General features: G+C 41.1%; 1 protein-coding gene across 4 annotated transcripts in view; it reads right to left on the bottom strand.

The window, feature by feature from the left end:
- The window catches only part of si:dkeyp-19e1.3 (USP6 N-terminal-like protein), a 90,120-nt gene that overhangs the window by 44,718 nt on the left and 20,273 nt on the right, over window positions 1-25,129 (bottom strand). For 3 of the 4 annotated variants that reach the window (XR_010464763.1, XM_029668820.2, XM_029668821.2), the window contains exon 2: window positions 8,432-8,505. Coding sequence is in view for 2 of the 4 variants with exons in the window: in XM_029668820.2 (XP_029524680.1) it covers window positions 8,432-8,497 (66 nt within the window). In the remaining 2 variants the exon portion in view is untranslated. Of the gene's footprint in view, window positions 1-6,109; window positions 6,174-8,431; window positions 8,506-25,129 lie in introns of those variants that run through there. The other variant, XM_065022749.1, reaches the window with a different exon arrangement.

The raw sequence follows: 25,129 nt of genomic DNA, 5'->3' as shown, positions 1-25,129 counted from the left end.
GAGGTGTGCGACTATGATTAGAAAAAGCAGCAAAAAAAAAAGCATTGTTTCTTGCATTCATAAGTGATATGTGACCCGCTTTAGGAAATGAGGCGTATGTAGCGGGTCACTACTTCACAGGAGAGACATTTGAACTTACTTTTTTTAATCAAAATGCGTTTTTTTTGTGTGGCAGAAATGCCTTCTCGAACATGTGAACTTTCATGTGCCTTAAACTTGTATACCGACTGTAAATATTAATAAAATTATTAAAATATGAGCCTAGTTGATTTAGCCAAAGAACATTTCGGTAACCTTCCCGCTAGCCCTGATTGGCTGAGATCATGAAATGCTGAGAGATGAGTTTGGATTGGTCTGCCAAATAGCACGCAAAAAAAAAAAAAAAGTGTTGTGTATTAAAACTGCATAAGTGTTGCTCTCCATTTCTGGAGGACATTAATGAACATCAGTGGAATTTGAGTATGATAGCTAAGGAGATGGAGAAAACACCTGTCTCCATATTACATAACTAAGGGCATCCATGGCATGACAGGAGATGCGTCTAACCATGAATAATGCATAAGGGTAAGATAGTCTAGCTATTTTAGTCTAGCTATTTTGTCAGAAAGAGCCATTTGCTTGGCTAGCTACAGCCTAATGTTAGTTAGCTACCTACAGATTCATGCAGGGTAGTAACGTCATGAGTTGTGATTATGGTTCAATGTTTACCTAGCTAGCTAATGTTACATGTATGACATTCGTATCTCAGAGTAATTTTCTTAGCTAGCTATAGCCTAATGTAAGCTAGCTAACATTGAACCTGGTTGGTTAGCTACGGTAGTAAACGTCATGAGTAGTGATTATGGTTAATTGTTTACCTAGCTAGCTACATGTCTTAACAAAAGACTCTACTATGCAAGTAACCTTTTCGGGTGCGTTCTTAAATTCAGTCTGGCCATTTACTCCGATTTCAGAGCACTTTTGTCTGAGTGTGCCAGAGGGCAACAAAACTGATGAATTTACAAACACTCGACACCCGTTTAATACGGCCGGTGTCAGTAAACATCAGCAAAAAAGCGGAATTAAATAGTTGCCAGCAGCACAGTTACAGTCATCAACACTCAGGATAACATGAAAACAGCGTAAGCTGTTCTGCTAGGATGCGTAAAATGGTCAGAGTGGGATGTTCTCTCATTCTGTGTCTGGAAGTAGCTAGCAAGCTAGCCAATGTTAGCCAGTTCGCTTGGGTGCTTGATTGCCGATGTGAGGTCAGAAGGTTCGGTTCAACCCTACTCATCGACGAGTGTGCGCTCTGAACGTGAAACGCTCTGAATTTACGAACGGACAATCTGACAGCACAGTTGCAACCACCAATGCTCTGGATAACATAACAGCCTAACCAGCTCTGCTAGGGCGAGTAATGATCAGCTGTTCTCTCACTTAGTATCTACCAAGTTCCTTTGGGTGCTTGCCTGCTGTTAGTACATTCGGATCAAGCCTTAAATGAGATGGGTGGGGCTAAAGCTTAAGAGGGTTTGAACGATACTGAATGGGTATAGTAGTACAAAAACATTCAAAGGCGATTTTCTCAAAAGTGAGTTGCCAGGATTATCAACTTTCAAAGCTAAGTTTAATAAAGCCATCTCAAATATGGATGAAATAGAGCAGGATGCTTTCAGAGTGGAATCTATGGAGTCTTATTATGAAATAGACTTATAGAATTGACGAGAGGGAGGAGGGGTCACAAGAAATTGTGGTGCGGTGGATACGGAAAATCATGGGGAAAAGAGAAACGGGAGTAAACCACTTGGTGGTGAGATAAATGTTGCCGTGTCTAAGGGTAGTACATGCTAAATAAGAGCACAAATTTTGGGGTGAATTAAAACAAACGATTAACAATTGGATGGAGGACAGTTTTGTTTATAATTCAACATTTTGGGTTGCTGATTAAGATGTAGCATAGTGAATGCTAACGAAATGTACACTTTCTCTTCCAGGAGAAGATGGGGTGTCATCGCTCTATGAAATGTTTTCCGAGACTGTTGTCTTGGGAGAGCAGTTATTGAAATTCTTCAGTTTTCTAAGTATAAAGGTATCCGGATTCAGCCGTAAAGTTAGCTCACAGATAAGTATGGCCTGGCCACACACACCAGCATGCACACACAACTCACCGGTTATGAATATGGGTTAGAAGTGTTAATACCGTGTTTGATTTATTGTGTGGGGTCTTCTTAATTTGGTTTTAAACTGGGTACGCAGAATGATGGACATGTTTGAATTGTTGTTAAATGGTTTCTGAAGTACAGGGAAAGAAAATATTTAATGGTGTTGAATGACCTGTGTCTTGACTTTCTGGTGAGGCCTTATTAACTTCACTAGAATTTATCTGAGACATTAGGTGAGATTTAAGTAAAATACACTGCTCAAAAAAATAAAGGGAACACTAAAATAACACATCCTAGATCTGAATGAATGAAATATTCTTATTAAATACTTTTTTCTTTACATAGTTGAATGTGCTGACAACAAAATCACACAAAAATTATCAATGGAAATCAAATTTATCAACCCATGGAGGTCTGGATTTGGAGTCACACTCAAAATGAAAGTGGAAACCCACACTACAGGCTGATCCAACTTTGATGTAATGTCCTTAAAACAAGTCAAAATGAGAATCAGTAGTGTGTGTGGCCTCCACGTGCCTGTATGACCTCGCTACAACGCCTTGGCATGCTCCTGATGAGGTGGCGGATGGTCTGCTGAGGGATCTCCTCCCAGACCTGGACTAAAGCATCCGCCAACTCCTGGACAGTCTGTGGTGCAACGTGGCGTTGGTGGATGGAGCGAGACATGATGTCCCAGATGTGCTCAATTGGATTCAGGTCTGGGGAACGGGCGGGCCAGTCCATAGCATCAATGCCTTCCTCTTGCAGGAACTGCTGACACACTCCAGCCACATGAGGTCTAGCATTGTCTTGCATTAGGAGGAACCCAGGGCCAACCGCACCAGCATATGGTCTCACAAGGGGTGAGGATCTCATCTCGGTACCTAATGACAGTCAGGCTACCTCTGGCGAGCACATGGAGGGCTGTGCGGCCCACCAAAGAAATGCCACCCCACACCATGACTGACCCACCGCCAAACCGGTCATGCTGGAGGATGTTGCAGGCAGCAGAACGTTCTCCGCGGCGTCTCCAGACTCTGTCACGTCTGTCACATGTGCTCAGTGTGAACCTGCTTTCATCTGTGAAGAGCACAGGGCGCCAGTGGCGAATTTGCCAATCTTGGTGTTCTCTGGCAAATGCCAAACGTCCTGCACGGTGTTGGGCTGTAAGCACAACCCCCACCTGTGGACGTCGGGCCCTCATATCACCCTCATGGAGTCTGTTTCTGAGCGTTTGAGCAGACACATGCACATTTGTGGCCTGCCGGAGGTCATTTTGCAGGGCTCTGGCAGTGCTCCTCCTGCTCCTCCTTACACAAAGGCGGAGGTAGCGGTCCTGCTGCTGGGTTGTTACCCTCCTACGGCCTCCTCCACGTCTCCTGATGTACTGGCCTGTCTCCTGATAGCGCCTCCATGCTCTGGACACTACGCTGACAGACACAGCAAACCTTCTTGCCACAGCTCGCATTGATGTGCCATCCTGGATGAGCTGCACTACCTGAGCCACTTGTGTGGGTTGTAGACTCCGTCTCATGATACCACTAGAGTGAAAGCACAGCCAGCATTCAAAAGTGACCAAAACATCAGCCAGGAAGCATAGGAACTGAGAAGTGGTCTGTGGTCACCACCTGCAGAACCACTCCTTTATTGGGGGTGTCTTGCTAATTGCCTATAATTTCCACCTGTTGTCTATTCCATTTGCACAACAGCATGTGACATTTATTGTCAATCAGTGTTGCTTCCTAAGTGGACAGTTTGATTTCACAGAAGTGTGATTGACTTGGAGTTACATTGTGTTGTTTAAGTGTTCCCTTTATTTTTTTGAGCAGTGTATGAATGAGGGACACCTGTCTCTAGTCTATTTTACCATCACCTTATGGGTTACAATTATTTGCTTACGGAGTTATCAAGAGTTGCAATTCTAATATGATTTGTTCTTCTAATTTGTTTATTTTTGATTTAACAGGAAGTGTTGTTTGTTTTTGAATCACGATGTGAGTCGTGTTCAACGGGGAAAGTACCAGTTCCCTGGGGCCCAGGCCCTTTGGTAAATATGTAAATGTTATGTTAATTCTGCATTTAAAAAGGAAAATATATGTTGATAGTGACTGAATAGATTGTGATATGTATATTGCTGTTGTTTTCGCTCTTGTTTATGTCTTTGTTTCGATACCAGATTGGGTCTGCTGCATTATCAGGATTTCTCCCTAAGGGTTAGTGCTCTAACTCCCTGACCCAGTAACTCTGCGGTGAGGTCGCCAATATGATAAGGGAGTATGAGCGAATTTGGAAAATGGTTTCAACAGTGTTTTATAATGCTCTGACATTTGTCTGAGAGATTTAGGTATTAAGAAAATTGGGAATGTAATAACTTGTCATACGGTGAATAGATGGTCTGGATTTCCAGAATCAGAAATGTCTTAAATTGTTGTTCTGCTCTGTCCTTTATCAAGTTATGGTGAAGGTGAACACAGATGGTGTCTTAATGCCTGGAGAGATAATTTGACCAAGAACAGTGTGTACCTCAACTCACCCCCAACCAGCTGAAGAAATAGCGACAAAGGCGTTCACTAGACCTTATCTTCCACCATTCCTACCTGTGATATGAGTCCGAGCCATCAACTTGTGTACGAGCGGCAGGAGTGCGGCATGAGGCCTGAGACTGTGCATGTGGAGTGAACATGGCGAGATATCACGTCCAATCTTCTCTCATGCTACGGGGGTACTGGTGGGAAAATGGACCAGACAGAATGAACGGTACATAATGGTGGTGGCAGCTCAGGTGAGAGACTCATGTGCTTGGGAAAAACAAATTTATTTCCTCAGATATTGAAATCGGGGGGGGGTCAACCGTGCCCATAATTGTTTATTTGGGGTATCAGGTTGACTGTGGAGGTCTGCACACTGCAAAATTTATAGTAATTTAGATTAAGAATGCATCGCGATACCGATCTGTCATTAATATGCCACTCGCGACAGTAAAACAAGGACAATCGGGGGTTGTAAGGAGAAAAGTTTTTACCCGTTATATATGGTCCTGTTTATAAATGTACATTCTAACCGTGATGATGTGTGCTAGGTTGAGGGGCATGAATTCGAGTGATAGACTCAATGTAAAGCACTGAGGACTGTCATTCTAATATATCAAATGTTTTAATTATGATTAGGAAAGGAGAGAAAGAGAGACAGAGAGTGCTGCTCCTAAGCTGTGAGGAGAGGAGGGGGGAGGGTGAGCTGCTCGATTTTATTGGGTCTAGAAAGGGTTTTTCTCCCTAGAAACATTATCTTTTAATGACCTCTGACAAAATTAGTGAACCCACTAGATGATAGCTTGGGTCAACCATGAAGGGGTTTTGTTTTACCATGTCATCATAATCCTAATGTTAAAGCACATCAATACATATGGCTTGCTGGATGATACAGTACAAGTAACGTACAAGGCTCATAGTCTGTCTTGCCTTGACACCCGAGGATGAAGACGACTAGCATCCCATGGGCATGAAACAGAACAGATGGACAGTTCTTTCCCCAGTCTAAGTCGCATCAAGTGTGTTGTGAAATCATTAAACATGTACATTATGGGTCAAAAGTTTTAGAACACCTCATTCAAGGGTTTTTCTTTATTTTCCCTACTTTATTTTTCCTATTTCCTATATTCTTTTATAGTTCTGATGTCTTCACTTAATAGTAAAAATAAAGAAAATCCCTTGAATGAGTAGGTGTTCTAAAACTTTTGACCGGTAGTGTATTTTGTCTTTTCCCTGTTCAGTCAATATGTTTTTAGGTGTGATGGAACATAAGAGTGATCATTGTTCAAGAGGAGGGATTGTTGGAAATTGACTAATTGACTTGAGAATGTTTTAGTATGTAGATAACTATAGAAGTGGATTAGTAGTGATTGTGTTATGGTTTTGATGGAATGATTTATGTGCAAATGTATTTGTAGCAGGAGACGAGGTACGTACGTGGCCTGTGTTTGAGACAGAATGTTTTTCATAAAGCTGTTAATTGCAGAGACTGGCAGGACCGACATCAGTGTATTCTGTGGAGTCCCAAAAATCAATGCATTAACGTTATAGGGAATTGGGAGAGCGGAATGTGACTGGGGCGGAAATCGTGGGGCTCATAAATTAAGGAAGTGGGTAATAGAGTCTCTGGGGAATGATACCACTCCTCTATGTATATTGTTACAGGGGATTGCTCATAGGAGAGGGAGTACAGCTAACTGTACAATATAGAGACCCCTATGAAGTTATATTGAACGTTACACATATCCAGATCATGGTGGGAGTAGCAGATACAGTGATTTCAAGTGCAGCGTTAATAAAGACAGTTTTGGGTCACCGCTTGGACATTTTAAAATGCTCTTACGAAGGTTCTCACGATGAACTTTGCCTTAAGATGCTTTTGGGAAACTGGGCCCAAAGCTGATAAGGGAGTGAGGGAGACGAGGTAGAGAGAGGTGACGCTCTAGCAGGGGCCGTTCTGTGCGTGTTGGCTACTGTGAGTGTGACCAAGTGTCACACGGAGCAGTGAGGGAGGGAGAGACAGCAACCAACCAAGCCTACTCATGCTATAATAGACTACTAGCTGCCATAGCTAACGTTAGGTTATCCAATATGATTATGTACGGTCTGTCTTGACTGCATCAAACCAGAAGAAGCTAGTTAAGCTAGCTAGCTTGGCTAATTAAGCTAGCTAGCTTGGCTAATTGAGGCTGCATGCGCTCTTATTCTACACAGTTACAAACATTCAGAATATGTTGGCTGTTGTAGCGTATCCTTCTCCTTTGACTTTTAATCCCGTAATTTTAACACCATCTTCCATTTTTTTTATTAAATTTTTTATTTTACCTTTATTTAACTAGGCAAGCCAGTTAACAAATTCTTATTTTCAATGACGGCCTAGAAACAGTGGGTTAATTGCCTGTTCAGGGGCAGAACAACAGATTTGTACCTTGTCAGCTCGGGTGTTTGAACTTGCAACCTTCCCGTTACTAGTCCAACACTAACCACTAGGCTACCCTGCCACCCCATTGATTAGTATCCTGATTAGTATCTCCTAACTTTTGCCACACACAGAGGCTCTATCACTATAGCCTATTACAACTTTGATCACTTATGATTGGACAACAAGCTACACAAGCCACTCTCGTGAAAAGCACGAGTCAGCAGCATAATGATACAATGTCTCTCCCTCTTTCTACTGCAGCAGTCGCATTCGGATCTGTATGGGTCCTTCCGGACAAATCAGTTAAAATTACACGTACCTAATACCTGTGACAATCGTGTCAGATCCGACCCAAACCAGTGACAATATTTAGAATTGTGAATCCAGGTACAGGTGGATTTGTGAAGACCTCTACTCTGGGGCTTCGCTTCACCATAAAGCTGCTCTATTTACCCTTATTTTGGGTTGCAAAATCACACAAACTTTGCCAAAAGTACACTGGAATAAAAGAAGAAGCTTCCCCTACCCTTCATTAGAGTTTTACATTTACTAGACTGTTTATCAAACGTTTCAGCTAGGCTGTTCTGAGTGTCTGCCGGTCTAATGTCATCAGTTGCATGGAGGCTAGGCAGGGGACAGGGACGGTACAATCTGTCCCTACAGTCAGGACTGGGCACAGCTATCTGTCTGTGGTCCTTCATTTGAGCAGTCCCTTCAACTAATCTTCCACAAGAGCACAGCAAGAGTGGCTGAAGACTGAAGACATTTCTAATAAAGGGACAGTCTGGGATTCGAAAACAACAAAGCGCTCCACTTGTTTAGATAAACAGCTGAGGGATGGGGTTGGAGAAATGTAATCGCACTCAAATTCATAGACTATCTATGAGATCAAAATGTTTGGAAGCTATACAGTGTTTGTTTACGATTACATTGTTTACAAACAATGGAGTAAAACAAAATAATCGAGTACATGCAATCGTAAGTTATATTCTTTAAGATCAAATGGCCAGGCCTATATATCATTAATTCAAAAGTTTAAAAAAAATGTATGTACCAATCCCAGATTGCTCGTTTCGTTTTGTGTAAATCAATTTGAGTTAGTTGACAGTCTCGGCATCTAGGCTACAAATCATCTGAACAACAATCCAAATATAAAATGGGGCAAACAGCCCTTGTCATACTTGATGGCGCGCACGCGCACACACACACAGCTGTCACACTCACCTTGGGAAAATCTGAAATGGCACCATATGTGATTTTAAACTCAGCCCTATTTTGGACAAAGCACTCGTCTTAAGCGACTTACAGAACCGATGATGTCACACACACAAACTCACCTTGTCATACTTGGAGATGATGTCAGCCCGTTCCTCTGCTATCAGCGTCTCAATATCCTTCTTCATGTCAAAGTCTGAAGGGAGAGGGGGAAGAGATGAGTTTTAACACCAGTCAACATTGATCATCCATAATAGGCATGATAACATAACGTAATGAAATACAAAAACACCCGGATCACAAAGAGAGTCTAGTACCGTAGTCTATTCTTTTCTTAGTTCCCATTAGCCTAATAAGACATCTAAAGTGGTTCTCTGAGCCACTCATCCTAATCACTAGCACAAAGCCAAACAGGGCTGTGACAAAACCAGTATCGCAATATTTTTTCCACGGCAAACATGAAACACGAAGCAGACCAAACTGTTCGGTCCTATAAAAAACCTGTTGTATCCTATAGCTTGGAAAATAAACACATGGGACAGGATGACAACGATGTTTGTTTACAACATTAGGGCTGTTTTCCTAAAGAAGTTAAATCCATTTAATGTTTTGTTTCCTTGCCACGATACTAAGAAGTATCGCAATACTGGTATTGACACTACCCTACCAAACATTAGCATAGTAAGAGGTTCAAAGGTCATGGATCAGAGCAACCAATCAATCAACTGCTCGATCAAGGTCGTCTACAGGCTATATCATCATCATCACTCACTACCCTAAATACTCGTAGACACCTAATTGCCAAAAGAAAGTACAAGATAGCGGCATGTGGCACATCCTATGAGCAAGCAAAGTAACAATCCATATAGGGCCTAGTTCACAACTATGTACTAACGAGACCACCTGTTATTTTTGGTATTTCTCACTGCCTACTATCCTACGATGTTCAGTTTAAAATTAGTACCAGCAAATAGCAAATCCACCACATGCAAATCCAGTACTCATAGCTTAAGTTCACACATCAACTAGGCTAGGTCTGGAGAAGTGATCTGGAGCAGGCATTTAGTATACTGGCTAGCAGTTGCATGTGATGACAGGACAAAACCCAAACTGTAGGCAACATTCCTATGCACAACAGTTAGCAATATCAATAACTTTTACTACTAGCCTTGCTTCGTGCCACAAAGACACAAGAAAGAAAGAAACAATAGTCGGTCTACATTATCTCCAGTCTTTACCTGATCTGATTATGTACAAGGTCTGCATAGCACAGTGAGAGCAGACAGTGGTCAAAATAACTTTGGCCTGTTTAGGGAAAGATGTTTCCCACAACGTGTTGTTAGTAACAATAGAATAGCACATTATGTGAAGCCCTTATCAAAGTCTCTTTGGTTCCACACCGTTGAGCCGGCGAGAGATATGGGTCGGAAAACGTAATACAGGGATGGTATATGCCACTGCACTTCAAATTTGACCGTAATACACACTGCTCCATTGAGAAGATTGAAATACTGCTCGTTTTCCTGGAAATCTGCTACTTTCGTCCTCATGCTAGCTAGCAGTAACCATTTGCATAAATTAACATGGGTTAAATGAGGACCATAGGAATACAGAGGTAGCTTTTGTGAATGGTACTGCTTCCAAGGCCAACTTCAAAACATTCAGGGTATTCTAACTTCAAATTATTTAAAATCGAACTCTTAACTATAGACATATGCATAAAATAACCCTCCAACAGTAACTCTTGAACTGTTCAAGCAAGAGACACCGAACCAACTTTCTCATGTTCAGGCTTATCCAATCAATCATTCAATCTATCTACTTTTTCAAACTATAACCAGTCAATCCCACTACTATATCACAACCATAAATACATTAACAGCTAGCAAGAACACCACATTTTCAAGTTGTGATGATTTTTTTGTTAGGAATGAAAAGCTGACTGAAGACTGGACGGTCAGGTATTCGTGTAGTTTAGTCCATTTCTGTGGTAACATGGACTCTTAACGTGATGAAACTTTGTTGCCTCTTGTTGTAGCAAACGAGTCTTCATTTGCCTACAGGCAATGCTCCCCTTCCCCGCAGCAGCATGTATAACTATAATGAATATTCTATGGCAGCAATAAATCAGGAGGAGAAACTGTCTTTAAAACATTTGTATATATTTTGCTATAATGGTGACCGCAGTCATTTGGCTCACCAATAACCATCATCTAAAATGACATGACAATCACAGCTCTAACAAATGAGCTAGGCTCCGACAGCCTAGGTTATGATTAGCCTACACAAAAACGATTGATAATAGTGAAGTCTCTTCTCCTTATCTGGAGCAATATCAAGTGTCACAGAGTAGGAGTGCTGATTTAGGATCAGGACCCTGCTGTCAATGTAATCTTGTTCATTGTAATCTAAAAGGCAAAACTGGTTCTAAAATCTGACACGCTTGTTCGCTTACATACAGCCCCTGGCCATCAATCTCAACAGTTTGCAATGACGAGAGTTAGGCTGGAAATCATGAAGACAAGTGAATAACCAAGTCCCAAAGCACATAAAGTGACACAGCCAATTTCTTATCTAAGCTCGTGTTCATTCGGACAAAATAACTGAAAACTTTAAAAAATGTTTTGCAACAGAAAGCAAAAATGTGCATTTCTTATTGGACAAGTCTAGGTAGGTCCCAAACTATTATGGTCTGTTTTCTTCTGTTTGGTGCCTAATGTTCACGACCCAGCCATATTCTTATCTAAGCTCTAGAACCTTTCTCGGTCTGAGCTGTTTTTATCATCTTGAGGTGGCTAGGTTGTAAAGGCTCAATGCAGCCATTATCTCAATATCAAATAATTTCAGGGTGACAATTGTTTTATTATTAAAATGGTCAAAAATAAACAAAAAAGAGCTTCTTAGCAGGGAGCAATTTCACAAGCAAGATGTTCACTAGGACTGCCTGGGAGTGGTCTGAGTGCCTAATGGGAGGGATATGTAACCTTAAAACTAGCTGTTATTGGCAGAAATATTTGAAACTATTTGTTATTGATTTATTAACCTCTTGCTTCTACTCGGGACGCTTGCGTCCCAACTAGAGCTCTGGAAATGCAAATGCACTACGCTAAATGCTAATAGTATTAGTTAAAACTCAAACGTTCATTAAAATACACATGCAGGGTATCGAATTAAAGCTACACTCGTTGTGAATCCAGGCAACAAGTCAGATTTTTAAAATGCTTTTCGGCGAAAGCATGAGAAGCTATTATCTGATAGCATGAAACAATACACTACAACACAAAAGACCCGCAGGGGACGTAAACAAAATAATTAGCATTTCGGCGTTACACAAACCGCACAATAAAATAGAAAACATTCATTACCTTTCACCATCTTCTTTGTTGGCACTCCTAGATGTCCCATAAACACTATTGGGTCTTTATTTCGATTAAATCGGTCCATATAAAGCCTAGATATCGTTATATGTAGACTGTGTGATAAACGAAAAAAACATTGTTTCAAAACGTAACGTAATTTTTTAAAATTCAAAAAGTCGACGATAAAAACTTTCACAAAACATTTCGAAATACTTTTGTAATGCAACTTTAGGTATTAGTAAACGTTAATAAGCGATAAAATTCATCAGGAGGCGATGTAAAAATCATTAGCTGTCCGTCTGGAAAAATGACCGGCTAGAAACTCAACCAAAATATCCAGTCCTAGACCTGAAGAAATACGGTGCCTTGCATGTGTTTGACCAAGAAAAAACTCGTAGGCAAATGACAAGACTCTAGACACCGTGTGGAAGCTGTAGGTACTGCAACCTCAGTCAATTAATTGTGGTTCACCTTTATCAATGGGTTCAAGTCGCGCAGCAATATATTTTTCCATTTTCAGTGATCCGTTTTTCCTGTGCTTTTCGATGTAAATGCCGTTCTGGTAAAGCCACAGCAGTGATTTAACCAGTTTTATAAACGTCTGAGTGTTTTCTATCCACACAGACTAAGCAAATGCATATACTATATTCCTGGCATGAGTAGCAGGGCGCTGAAATGTTGCGCGATTTTTAACAGAATGTTCAAAAAAGTAGAGGGTAGAGGGAAGAGGTTAACTTATATCACCTGGTAATGTCACCAGGGAGGCCAAAACTCCATCCCACGAAAATAGACTGAAATTTCAGGCAGTCTTTTCAAACAGCTTACACTGAAAGGGCATTATCATCATTTTCACAGTATCATTGCAACCTCAGTTTGGAAATATATACTGAACAAAAATATGAACACAACATGTAGTGTTGGTCCCATGTTTCATGAGCTGCAATAAAGATCCAAGAAATATTCCATATGCACAAAAAACTTCTCAAATTTGTTTACATCCCTATTAGTGAGCATGTCTCCTTTGCCAAGAAAATCCATCCACCTGACAGAAGCTGACTAAACAGTATGCCTATTACACAGGTGCACCTTGTACTGGGGACAATAAAAGGCCACTCAAATCTGCAGTTGTGTCACAACACCATGCCACAGATGTCTCAAGTTTTGAGGGAGCGTTCAATTGGCATGCTGACTTCAGGAATGTCCGACATCGCTGTTGACAGAGAATTGAATGTTAAATTATCTACCATAAGCCACCTTCAATGTCATTTTAGAGAATTAGCCAGTATATCGGGATCGTCAGACCAGCCACGGACAGCTGATGAAACTGAGGAGTATTTCGGTCTGTAATAAAGCCCTTTTGTGGGGGAAAAAATATTCTTATTGGCTAGGTTGACTGCTTCCCAGTGGGTGGCCTTGCCCAATTATGTGATATCCATAGATTAGGGCCTAATGAATTCATTTCAATTGACACATTTATTAAATGAAGTAACTCCGTCAAATCGTTGAAATGGTTGGATGTTGCGTTTTGATTTTTGTTCAGTACATACATTAAAACACAGGTAAATCAGGTTTTTGACTGCACTGGGCCTTTAAAAGGCTGCTCTTAAGATTTCCAGTCGGTTTCCTGTGTTATGACCCTCAGACTGCTGATAATATTGTGTTTGGTCAGGAAGAGAAGGAAACACCGCCACCACTCCTTCAATACAAGGGATGATGGTGTTGTTGGTGACTTGGACTAGTATTTACGTGAGGCTAGTGGGGGAGAAAAAATGAAGTGAGTGTCCCCTACTGAACAGGATCTCCGGTCACAAAGTGCACTGCTCTGTGGGCTCGTTCTTGCATGTGTGTTTGCATGTAGTCAGCACGGCCACTGAGCAGCCAGGTCAAATTAAGTCCAACTGTCCTTATTTTGTCTGTGAATCGCACGCAACAGTTGAGTTCCACCCTCTTTGTCGGTTGAATCAAAGCATGATGGCTTATGATCAATTCAAAGCGCCTTGCTTTACTAGGGGTTTCTTTTCAAGTGGTGACTAGCCATGATCAGCAGAGTATGAAACAGAAGACAGACTAACCGGGAAGAACAAGTGAATAAGCAGAAGAGGATCAAATCAAGCACTAATAAAACAGAACATTTGAGAGATTGCGAGGGCGAGAGAGGTGAGAAAAAGAAAGGGTGAATGGGAAAGTGAAAAAGAGGAGATATTTTGATGTAGAGTGAGAGCAAAAGGCCTATTCAAATCAGTGGCATGTGTAGTAGTCACATTACACAAAATAGGTAGGGAGACAGTAAATATTTATAGTAGCCTTAGTATATAGGTGATTGTGTAAAATTAAACCTGACGATGCACAAATAAAGTTAGTAATTTTCAAATTAAAGCATGTTCCAAAGTATCCTTAAGATCTACAGTACCAGTCAAAAGTTTGGACACCTATTCATTAACCTCTTGCTTCTACTCGGGACGCTTGCGTCCCAACTAGAGCTCTGGAAATGCAAATGCGCTACGCTAAATGCTAATAGTATTAGTTAAAACTCAAAAGTTCATTAAAATACACATGCAGGGTATCGAATTAAAGCTACACTCGTTGTGAATCCAGGCAACGAGTCAGATTTTTAAAATGCTTTTCGGCGAAAGCATGAGAAGCTATTATCTGATAGCATGTAACACCCCAAAAGACCCACAGGGGACGTAAACAAAATAATTAGCATTTCGGCGTTACACAAACCGCACAATAAAATAGAAAACATTCATTACCTTTCACCATCTTCTTTGTTGGCACTCCTAGATGTCCCATAAACACTATTTGGGTCTTTATTTCGATTAAATCGGTCCATATAAAGCCTAGATATCGTTATATGTAGACTGTGTGATAAACGAAAAAAACATTGTTTCAAAACGTAACGTCATTTTTTAAAATTCAAAAAGTCGACGATAAACTTTCACAAAACACTTCGAAATATGTTTGTAATGCAACTTTAGGTATTAGTAAACGCTAATAAGCGATAAAATTCATCAGGAGGCGATGTAAAGATCATTAGCTGTCCGTCTGGAAAAATGTCCGGCTAGAAACTCAACGAAAATATCCGGTCCTAGACCTGAGGAGATACGGTGCCCTGTATGTGTTTGACCAAGAAAAAACTCAAAGGGAAATGACAAGACTCTAGACACCGTGTGGAAGCTGTAGGTACTGCAACCTCAGTCAATTAATTGTGGTTCACCTTTATCAATGGGTTCAAGTAGCGCATGGATATATTTTCCCATTTTCAGTGATCAGTTTTTCCTGTGCTTTTCGATGTAAATGCCGTTCTGGTAAAGCCACAGCAGTGATTTAACCAGGCGGTGGCCCGTTCTTGTAGGTTCATGCTCTACAACATCCGCAGAGTACGACCCTGCCTCACACAGGAAGCAGCGCAGGTCCTAATCCAGGCACTTGTCATCTCCCGTCTGGATTACTGCAACTCGCTGTTGGCTGGGCTCCCTGCCTGTGCCATTAAACCCCTACAACTCATCCAGAACGCCGCAGCCCGTCTGGTGTTCAACCTTCCCAAGTTCTCTCACGTCACCCCGCTCCTCCGCTCTCTCCACTGGCTTCCAGTTGAAGCTCGCATCCGCTACAAGACCATGGTGCTTGCCTACGGAGCTGTGAGGGGAACGGCACCTCAGTACCTCCAGGCTCTGATCAGGCCCTACACCCAAACAAGGGCACTGCGTTCATCCACCTCTGGCCTGCTCGCCTCCCTACCACTGAGGAAGTACAGTTCCCGCGCAGCCCAGTCAAAACTGTTCGCTGCTCTGGCCCCCCAATGGTGGAACAAACTCCCTCACGACGCCAGGACAGCGGAGTCAATCACCACCTTCCGGAGACACCTGAAACCCCACCTCTTTCAGGAATACCTAGGATAGGATAAAGTAATCCTTCTCACCCCCCTTGAAAGATTTAGATGCACTATTGTAAAGTGGCTGTTCCACTGGATGTCTTAAGGTGAACGCACCAATTTGTAAGTCGCTCTGGATAAGAGCGTCTGCTAAATGACTTAAATGTAAATGTAACGATATCTAGGCTATATATGGACCGATTTAATCGAAAAAAAGACCCAATAGTGTTTATGGGACATCTAGGAGTGCCAACAAAGAAGATGGTGAAAGGTAATGAATGTTTTCTATTTTATTGTGCGGTTTGTGTAGCGCCGAATATGCTAATTATTTTGTTTACATCCCCTGCGGGTCTTTTGTGTTGTAGTGTATTGTTACATGCTATCAGATAATAGCTTCTCATGCTTTCGCCGAAAAGCATTTTCAAAATCTGACTTGTTGCCTGGATTCACAACGAGTGTAGCTTTAATTCAATACCCTGCATGTGTATTTTAACCTCTTGCTTCTACTTGGGACAACTAGAGCTCTGGAAAAGCAAATGCGCTACGCTAAATGCTAATAGTATTAGTTAAAACTCAAAAGTTCATTAAAATACACATGCAGGGTATCAAATGAAAGCTACACTCGTTGTGAATCCAGGCAACAAGTCAGATTTTTAAAATGCTTTTCGGCGACAGCATGAGAAGCTATTATCTGATAGCATGCACCAATACACTACAACACAAAAGCACAGCAGGGGACGTAAACAAAATAATTAGCATTTCGGCGTTACACAAACCGCACAATAAAATAGAAAACAGTCATTACCTTTCACCATCTTCTTTGTTGGCACTCCTAGATGTCCCATAAACACTATTGGGTCTTTATTTCGATTAAATCGGGCCATATAAAGCCAAGATATCGTTATATGTAGACTGTGTGATAAACGAAAAAAACAGCGATTTCACAACGTAACGTCATTTTTTTTAATTCAAAAAGTAGACGATAAACTTTCACAAAACACTTCGAAATACGTTTGTAATGCTACTTTAGGTATTAGTAAACGTTAATAAGGGATAAAAATCATCCTTAGGTGATGTAAAAATCATTAGCTGTCGTCTTGGAAAAAATTTCACGAGAGAGCTCTTCCGGAATGATCTGGGCGGAGACCGGAGGTAAGTGGTGCCCCTGTTTCGGTTCAACCAAGAATCAAAGATGATTCAATTCACAAGACTCTAGACAACATGGGGATGCTGTGGGAGTTGAATGCTCGGTCTTATCTAATTCGGCTCACTGTTAACAATTGCTGGAAGTGGCGCAAGGATATTTATTTCCATTTTCTGTGATCAGGTTTTCCTGCGCTTTCCGATGTAACGCACGTTATGTTATAGCCACAGTCGTGATTTAACCAGTTTTAAAAACGTCCGAGGGTTTCCTATCCACACATTCTAACCATATGAACGTACTATATTCCTGGCATGAGTAGCAGGGCGCTGAAATGTTGCGCGATTTTTAACAAAATGTTCAAAAAAGTAGAGGGTAGGAGCAACAGGTTAATGAACCTTTAGTTTTAACTAATACTATTAGCATTTAGCGTAGCGCATTTGCATTTCCAGAGCTCTAGTTGAGACGCAAGCGTCCCGAGTAGAAGCAAGAGGTTAAAGATGTGGGGGGGGTTACATGGTTAGGACAGGCAATGTAACATCCATAATGTTGTTGTTTTCGTTGACATTTCTGTAACTGTAAAGGTTTTATATGGTCTAGAAATGTTTCTCTTAGTCAGTATACTTTTTCAGCGTTATTATACCTGTAACTTCCATAACGGTTGTGGATGTGATGGATATTGAGGTATTATATATTGTGCATTCAATACATTGTGTGCTTGTTCTGTGATTTCTTCTTCTGAAATGCAGGCTACCTGCAATTATGCAAGCCTGTGGTACTACGCCTTCTGCTGACATTTTAAAAACATTCCAAATGACAACAAATGTGTTATATACATATTGATCAAGAAACCTTTAAGATTTGAATTTCTATTTCAGACTAACATCCATAACTGTTGTTTTTCCTCTCTAAAGCAATAGAAAATAAAAATTACAATGTGTTCAGCCAAGCCTTTCTTTCGAAATGTCAATCATGTTTTGACCTAAGACTTACAAGCTTGTTCATTTCATGTATCTTCCACAATGCTTCTTAAAAACCACTTAAGATTACAGTGCCAACATTCGGGCACTAGATTTACTGGTAATTACTTATGTTTTATATGCCTTATTCATTTTCCAACATGTTATGTCAGCATACAAAAAAAATACAAAAAAAACTCAGGCTTCTCTGTCGAATAACCGTGAATCTGTCTCCATCCAGTGGTCGGCTGGGTCGTTACAATCCATTTCATCAGCAGATTGCCAAGTCAAGGGGAGTCCTTAGAAAAGCTGCTCTCTTGTTCAACTTGCTCATTACACAGACGTCACTGGATTCCTATCAAGCAGGAGTTTCTTAATATATATACAGTTGAATTTGGAAGTTTACATACACTTATGTTTGAGTCATTAAAATTTGTTTTTCAACCACTCCACAAATGTCTTGTTAACAAACTCTAGTTTTTGCAAGTTGGTTAGGACATTAACTTGTGCATGACGAGTAATTTTTCCAACACCTGTTTAGAGAGATTATTTCACTGTATCACAATTCCAGTGGGTCAGAAGTTTACATACACAAAGTTGATTGTGCCTTTAAAAAGCTTTGAAAATGACATGGCTGTAGAAGCTTCTGATTGGCTCAAATGATGTTAATTAGCCTATTGGAGATGTACATTTACATTTAGCAGACGCTCTTATCCAGAGCGACTTACAAATTGGTGTACCTGTGGATGTATTTCAAGGCCTACCTTCAAACTCAGTGCCTCTTTACTTGACATCATGGGAAAATCAAAAGAAATCAGCCAAGACCTCAAAAAAATTGTAGATCTCCACAAGTCTGGCTCATCCTTGGGAGCAATTTCTAAACGCCTGAAGATACCACACGTTCATCTGACAAACAATAGTACGCAAGTATAAACACCATGGGACCACGCAGCCGTCATACCGCTCAAGAAGGAGATGCGTTCTGTCTCCTAGAGATGAATGTACTTTGCGAGAAGTGCAAATCCATCCCAGAACAACAGCAAAGGACCTTGCGAAGATGCTGGAGGAAACAGGTACAAAAGTATCTATATCCACAGTAAAACGAGTCCGATATCAACATAACCTGAAAGGCCGCTCAGCAAGGAAGAAGCCACTGCTCCAAAACCGCCATAAAAAAGCCAGACTACGGGTTGCAACTGCACATGGAGACAAAGATGGTATTATGGAAAAATTACCTCTGGTCTGACGAAACAAAAATAGAACTGTTTGGGAATAATTATCATCGTTATGTTTGGAGGGAGGCTTGCAATCCGAAGCACAGCATCCCAACCGTGAAGCACGGGGGTGGCAGCATCATGTTGTGGGGGGTGCTTTGCTGCAGGAGGGACTTGTGTACTTCACAAAATAGATGGCATCATGAGAACGGAAAATTATGTGGATATATTGAAGCAACATCTCAATAGCCTGGTCGCAAATGGGTCTTCCAAATGGACAATGACCCCCAAGCATACTTCCAAAGTTGTGGGAAAATGGCTTAAGGACAACAAAGTTAAGGTATTGGAGTGGCCATCACAACGCACTGACTTCAATCCTATAGAACATTTTTGGGCAGAACTGAAAAGGTGTGTGCGAGCAAGGAGGCCAACAAACCTGACTCAAATACACCAGCTTTGTCAGGAGGAATGGGACAAAATTAACCCCACTTATTGTGGGAAGCTTGTGGATGGCTACCCGAAACATTTAACCCAAGTTAAACAATTTAAAGGCAATGCTACCAAATACTAATATAGTGTATGTCTGAATGTGATGAAAGAAATTAAAGCTGAAATAAATCACTACTATTATTCTGACTTTTCACATTGTTAAAATAAAAGTGGTGATCCTAACTGACCTAAGACAGGGAATTTTTACTCTGATTAAATGTCAAGAATTGTGAAAAACTGAGTTTAAATGTATTTGGCTAAGGTGTATGTAAATTTACGACTTCAACTGTATATCTTTTTTTTATTTAACTAGGCAAGCCCGTTAAGAACAAATTCTTATTTACAATGACGGCCTACCCTGGCCAAACCCTAACCCGGACGGACGCTGGGCCAAATGTGCGCTGCCCTATGGGACTCCCAATCACGGCCGGTTATGATACAGCCTGGAATCAAACCAGGGTCTGTAGTGACGCCTCTAACACTGAGATGCATTGCCTTGTGCCACTGGGGAGTCACATTTATCACAGCAGTATGATGAAGTTTGCAACCTACACACGCCGTTTTAAAGTTGATTTAGACATTCACAATTTTGTCACATTTTGACTCACTAATGTCATGACAGGTGGAAAAAATGTAGGTAGATGGTCCTAAAATTGATTCTAACTATACATTACCGGTCAAAAGTTTTAGAACACCTACTCATTCAATGGTTTCTTTAGTTTTTAAAACTATTTTCTACATTGTAGACTTATACTGAAGACATCAAAACTATAAACACATATTGAATCATGTAGTAACCAAAAAAAATTGTTAAACAAATCAAAATATATGTTAAATTTGAGAGTCTTCAAATGCCCACCCTTTGCCTTGATGACAGCTTTGCACACTCTTGGCATTCTCTCAACCAGCTTCTCCTGGAATGCTTTTCCAACAGTCTTGAAGGAGTTCCCAGATATGCTGAGCACTTGTTGGCTGCTTTTCTTTCACTCTGCCGTCCGACTCATCCCAAACCATCTCAATTGGGTTGAGTTCGGGTGATTGTGGAGGCCAGGTCATCTGATACAGCACTCCATCAATCTCCTTCTTGGTCAAATAGCCCTTACACAGCCTGCAAGGTGTGTGTTGGTCATGGTCCTGTTGAAAAACAAATGATCGTGGGACTAAGCCCAAACCAGATGGGATGGTGTATTGCTGCAGAATGCTGTGGTTGCCATGCTGGTTAAGTGTGCCTTGAAATCTAAATAAATCACAGACAGTGCCGCCAGCAAAGCACCCCCACATCATAACACCTCCTCCTCTATGCTTTACGGTGGGAAATACACATGCGGAGATCATCCGTTCACCCACACCACATCTCACAAAGAGAAGGCGGTTCGAACCAAAAATCTCAAATATATTTAGATTTTTTAAACACTTTTTTGGTAACTACTTGATTCCATATTTGTTATTTCAGTTTGTCTTTATTCTACAACATAGAAAATAGTAAAAAATAAAGAAAAACCCTTGAATGAGTAGGTGTTCTAAAACTTTTGACTGGTAATGTATATAAAAACAAAGTATGAAAAGGCTATGATATCATGATATTTGTATTAGGTTAATTATACCTTTATTTATTTAATAGATCATATGGGTTGAAAAGTATTGTTTTTTTCTCAGAGAAACAATTCCAGGTGAAAGCCAACCATACATTATTCAAAATATTGCCTTCTTACAAAACAGTTTAAAACACCTGTCAGCTCAAGAGGTTTTATTTGCTTTATTTCTCCAACATGTCATTATTTACAAGTCTACTGTTTGGGGTTATACACCTCCCCCAAGGTGTACTATAGACACTTCAAAAGTTTATTTCATATTTGGTTTGTCATGAAAGTTGTGATTTTGTGTGCAAATGCCATGTCCATAATGCTGGAATTGCCCAGTGCAGAGTAAGAGTGAAAGACATGGGTAAAAGAGAGAGAGAGAGAGAGAGAGAGATGGAGTGATATTCTGAACTGCGGCCAAAACAATGATGACATTAAGGAAGCTCGTCTTTCTACAGGGCAGGGGGCCGAATTACATAATTTCCTGTTGGTGACCGCAGACTCTAACTCTGGAATACAAATGTCCTGTGACGGAATGTTAGCCAATATGACATTTGTTGAGCAGCTCATCAAACAAAATGTTTCTCAGCATATGTATTTGTATGTGTAAATAAAACCAGTCTAGGCCTATACCAAGATGCAATGGTTTGAAACTATGATTAATGCCCCTAGCATTATATCTTTAAAGTAAATTTATCAAATCTTTAATCAGACTGTTCAGACTGCTTTTGGCCTACTCACCAACGGTTATGGATGAAGACCGTCATGAAAATAAAATAACCGTCATAACCGCAAAAAAGCATGGGCTCTTAGCGTGATAAAACTTTGTTGCTCTTTGCTGAAACAAGCAAGGTTTTGTCGCAAACGAGTCTTTGGTTGTCTAGGCAACACCCCCTCCCTGCAGCAGCAAGACACCTATAAATAGAATGAATAGAAGGGGCTTAGAACCTCTAACCCTGGGTATTTGACTGGGTAACTCGTGTACACTCTCAATGGCTGCCTGGTATTATGACGCAATCTATTCCATAGTAATGTAGAATGATTATTAAAATGTTAACCGATGTGGTTCATGCAATGGAATGTATTTTTTGTAATGTCAGTTGAATCAAGAAATATTGATGGGTACGCTTACTTCCGGCCGCCAGTCCACCCATTACGCCATAATTTACTTGAATAGGGACGCCCTTCTATTGCAGCACATGCAGTCGGGAGCAGAGGAGAAAATGTGCAGTGACCGATCATTTGGCTGTCAATTACGGTCATCCAAAATTCCATGACTGTCACAGCCCTACCTCCTATCCACTACAATTGAATCATGGGGGCCAAAACCTTCTGTTGGTATATCATTACAGTCTACTGAAGATGTGTGACAAGTGGGGCAGGAAGTTTCTCTCTTCTGCAAGGCTACCCAGAATTTCATGTTCCCCTGGACGAGGCCTTACAGGAAGTAAACATTTCAGCAGACCAAGTGCGGAGACAAAAACAGCCAAGCAGCCAGACATTCAAAGGCCTGTTTTAGGGGCAATTCCTGGATTATGGAAATGACATTTGCACACAAAATGAAATGTCTCAGAATGAAGAAACAAAACACAAATTATACTTTTGTGTATAATGTGTATACAGTAGCCCTTGGGGGGAGTGGGCTGTTGCGGTGACCGTATTAATACAACACTGGCAGCCATGAGTCATGACCGCAGTAAAATTCCACTTGATCGGTGAGTCACGGTAATCTCCCTTTATGCACTCTGGACATGCATTGGTAGTACCCAACTCTGGTACTCAGAACTCTATTGTCCTTCTAACAACTCTGACATCAATGCAAATGAAATCGAAAATCACATCAAACACTTATCAACAAAGTACTGTGCTTTTCAAACTCACCTCACTGTGAGCCTCAGAGAAGAATATTGATTCATATGCTGGGTCGGCGAGTGAGTTTATAAGGAAGTGTATTGGGGATGTTGTACCCACTGTGACTATTAAAACCTGCTCTAACCAGAAGCCGTGGATAGACAGCGGCAATTCGCACAAAACTGAAAGCGAAGGCAATCAAACATACCAAATGTCGGAATTCAACGGCTCACACGAGAAGTATGTGGCAGGGTCTGTAATAGTTTGCAAGCTCTGCCACATCCGACAAGCGTCGGAGCCGGCGTAGTAAGATTCGATCTTAGTCCTGTATTGATGCTTAGCCTGTTTGATGGTTCGTCGGAGGGCATAGCAGGATTTCTTATAAGCTTCCGGGTTAGAGTCACGTTCCTTGAAAGCGGCAGCTCTAGCTTTCAGCTCAGTGCGAATGTTGTCTATACTCCATGGCTTCTGGTTGGGGTATGTACATACAGTCACTGTGGGGACGACGTCCTCGATTAACATATTGATAAAGCCATTGACTGATGTGGTGTACTCAACGCCATCGGAAGAATCTCGGAACATATTCCGGTCTGTACTAGCAAAACAGTCCTGTAGTTTAGCATCTGCTTCATCTGACCACTTTTTATTTTATTTTTATAGGCCGAGTCACTGGTGATTCCTGCTTTAATTTTTGCTTGTAAGCAGGAATCAGGAGGATAGAGTAATGGTCAGATTTGCCAAATGGAGGGCAAGGAAGAGCTTTGAATGCGTGTGTGGAGTAAAAGTGGTCTAGAATTTTTTTCCCCTCTGGTTGCACATTTAAAACATGATGATAGAAATTAGGTAAAACTGATTTAAGTTTACCTGCATTAAAGTCCCCGGCCACTAGGAGCACCACCTCTGGATGAGTGTTTTCCTGTTAAGTTGTCGGAATACAGCTTATTGAGTGCGGTTTTAGTGCAGCCTCAGTCTGTGGTGGAATGTAGACAGCAACAAAAAATACAGATGAAAACTCTCTAGGTAGATAGAGTATCTCATGATAAGCTGTAGACCACACTACCCCAGGCGAGCAAAACCCTGAGACTTCCTTAGATATCGTGCACCAGCTATTGTTTACAAATATGCATAGGCCCCCGCCCTGTGTCTTACCAGAAGCTGCTGTTCTGTCCTGCCAATAGAGTGTATAACACGCCAGCTGTATGTTCTTAATGTTGTCGTTCAGCCACGACTCGGTGAAATATAAGATATTACAGTTAATGTCCCGTAGGTAGGATATACATGTTCATCCCATTTACTTTTTAGCCTGATCCTCACAAGGCATCCTGATCTCTTTCCGCAAAACCTGTTTCCTTTTCCAGCAAATCGCGGGGATCTGGGCCTGGTCGGGTGTCCATAGTATATCCCTCGTGTCCCACTTATTGAAGAACTCCTTGTCCAATTTGAGGTGTGTAATCCCAGTCCTGATGTCCAGAAGCTTTTTTCAGCAACATTATGTACAAAACAAGTTACGAACAACGCAAAAACACAAACAAAATAGCATGATTGGTTAAGAGCTGCAAAGAAACCACTACTAAAGGACACAAATTAAAAGAGACTTGCTTGGGCCAAAAAAAACACGATCAATGGACAATTGACCGGTGGAAATTGGTCCTTTAGTCCGAGTGCAAATTTGAGATTTTTGGTCTCAACCGCAGCCTTTCTGAGAGACAGAATAGGTGAACGGATGATTTAAGCATGTGTATTTCCCACTGTGCAGCATGGAGGAGGAGGTGTGATGGTGTGGTGGGGCTTTGCTGGTGACATTTATTTAGAATTCAAGGCACACTTAACCAGCATGGCTACCACAGCATTCTGCAGCGATGTGCCATCCCATCTGATTTGCGCTTAGTGGGACAATAATTTGTTTTTCAACAGGACAATGACCCAACACACCTCCAGGCTGTGTAAGGGCTATTTGAACAAGAAGGAGAGTGATGGAGTTCTGCATCAGAAGACCTGGCCACAATCACCCAACCTCAACCCAATTGAGATGATTTGGGATGAGTTGGACCACAGAGTGAAGGAAAAGCAGCCAACAAGTGTTCAGCATATGTGGGAACTCCTTCCAGAACTTAAACTGTTGGAAAAGCATTCCAGGTTAAGCTGGTTGAGAGAATGCCAAGAGTGTGCAAAGCTGTCATCAAGGCAAAAGGTGGCTACTTTGAAGAATCTCAAATATATTTTGATTTGTTTAACACTTTTTTGGTTACTACATGATTCCATGTGCTATTTCATAGATTTGATGTCTTCACTATTATTTTACAATTGAGCAAAGAGTTAAAATAAAGAAAAACCCTTGAATGAGTAGGTGTGT

The sequence above is a fragment of the Oncorhynchus nerka genome, linkage group LG9a (genome assembly GCF_034236695.1).
Source record: "Oncorhynchus nerka isolate Pitt River linkage group LG9a, Oner_Uvic_2.0, whole genome shotgun sequence".
Classification (NCBI taxonomy): domain Eukaryota; kingdom Metazoa; phylum Chordata; class Actinopteri; order Salmoniformes; family Salmonidae; genus Oncorhynchus; species Oncorhynchus nerka.
This window is presented reverse-complemented; position numbering and strand designations above follow the sequence as displayed.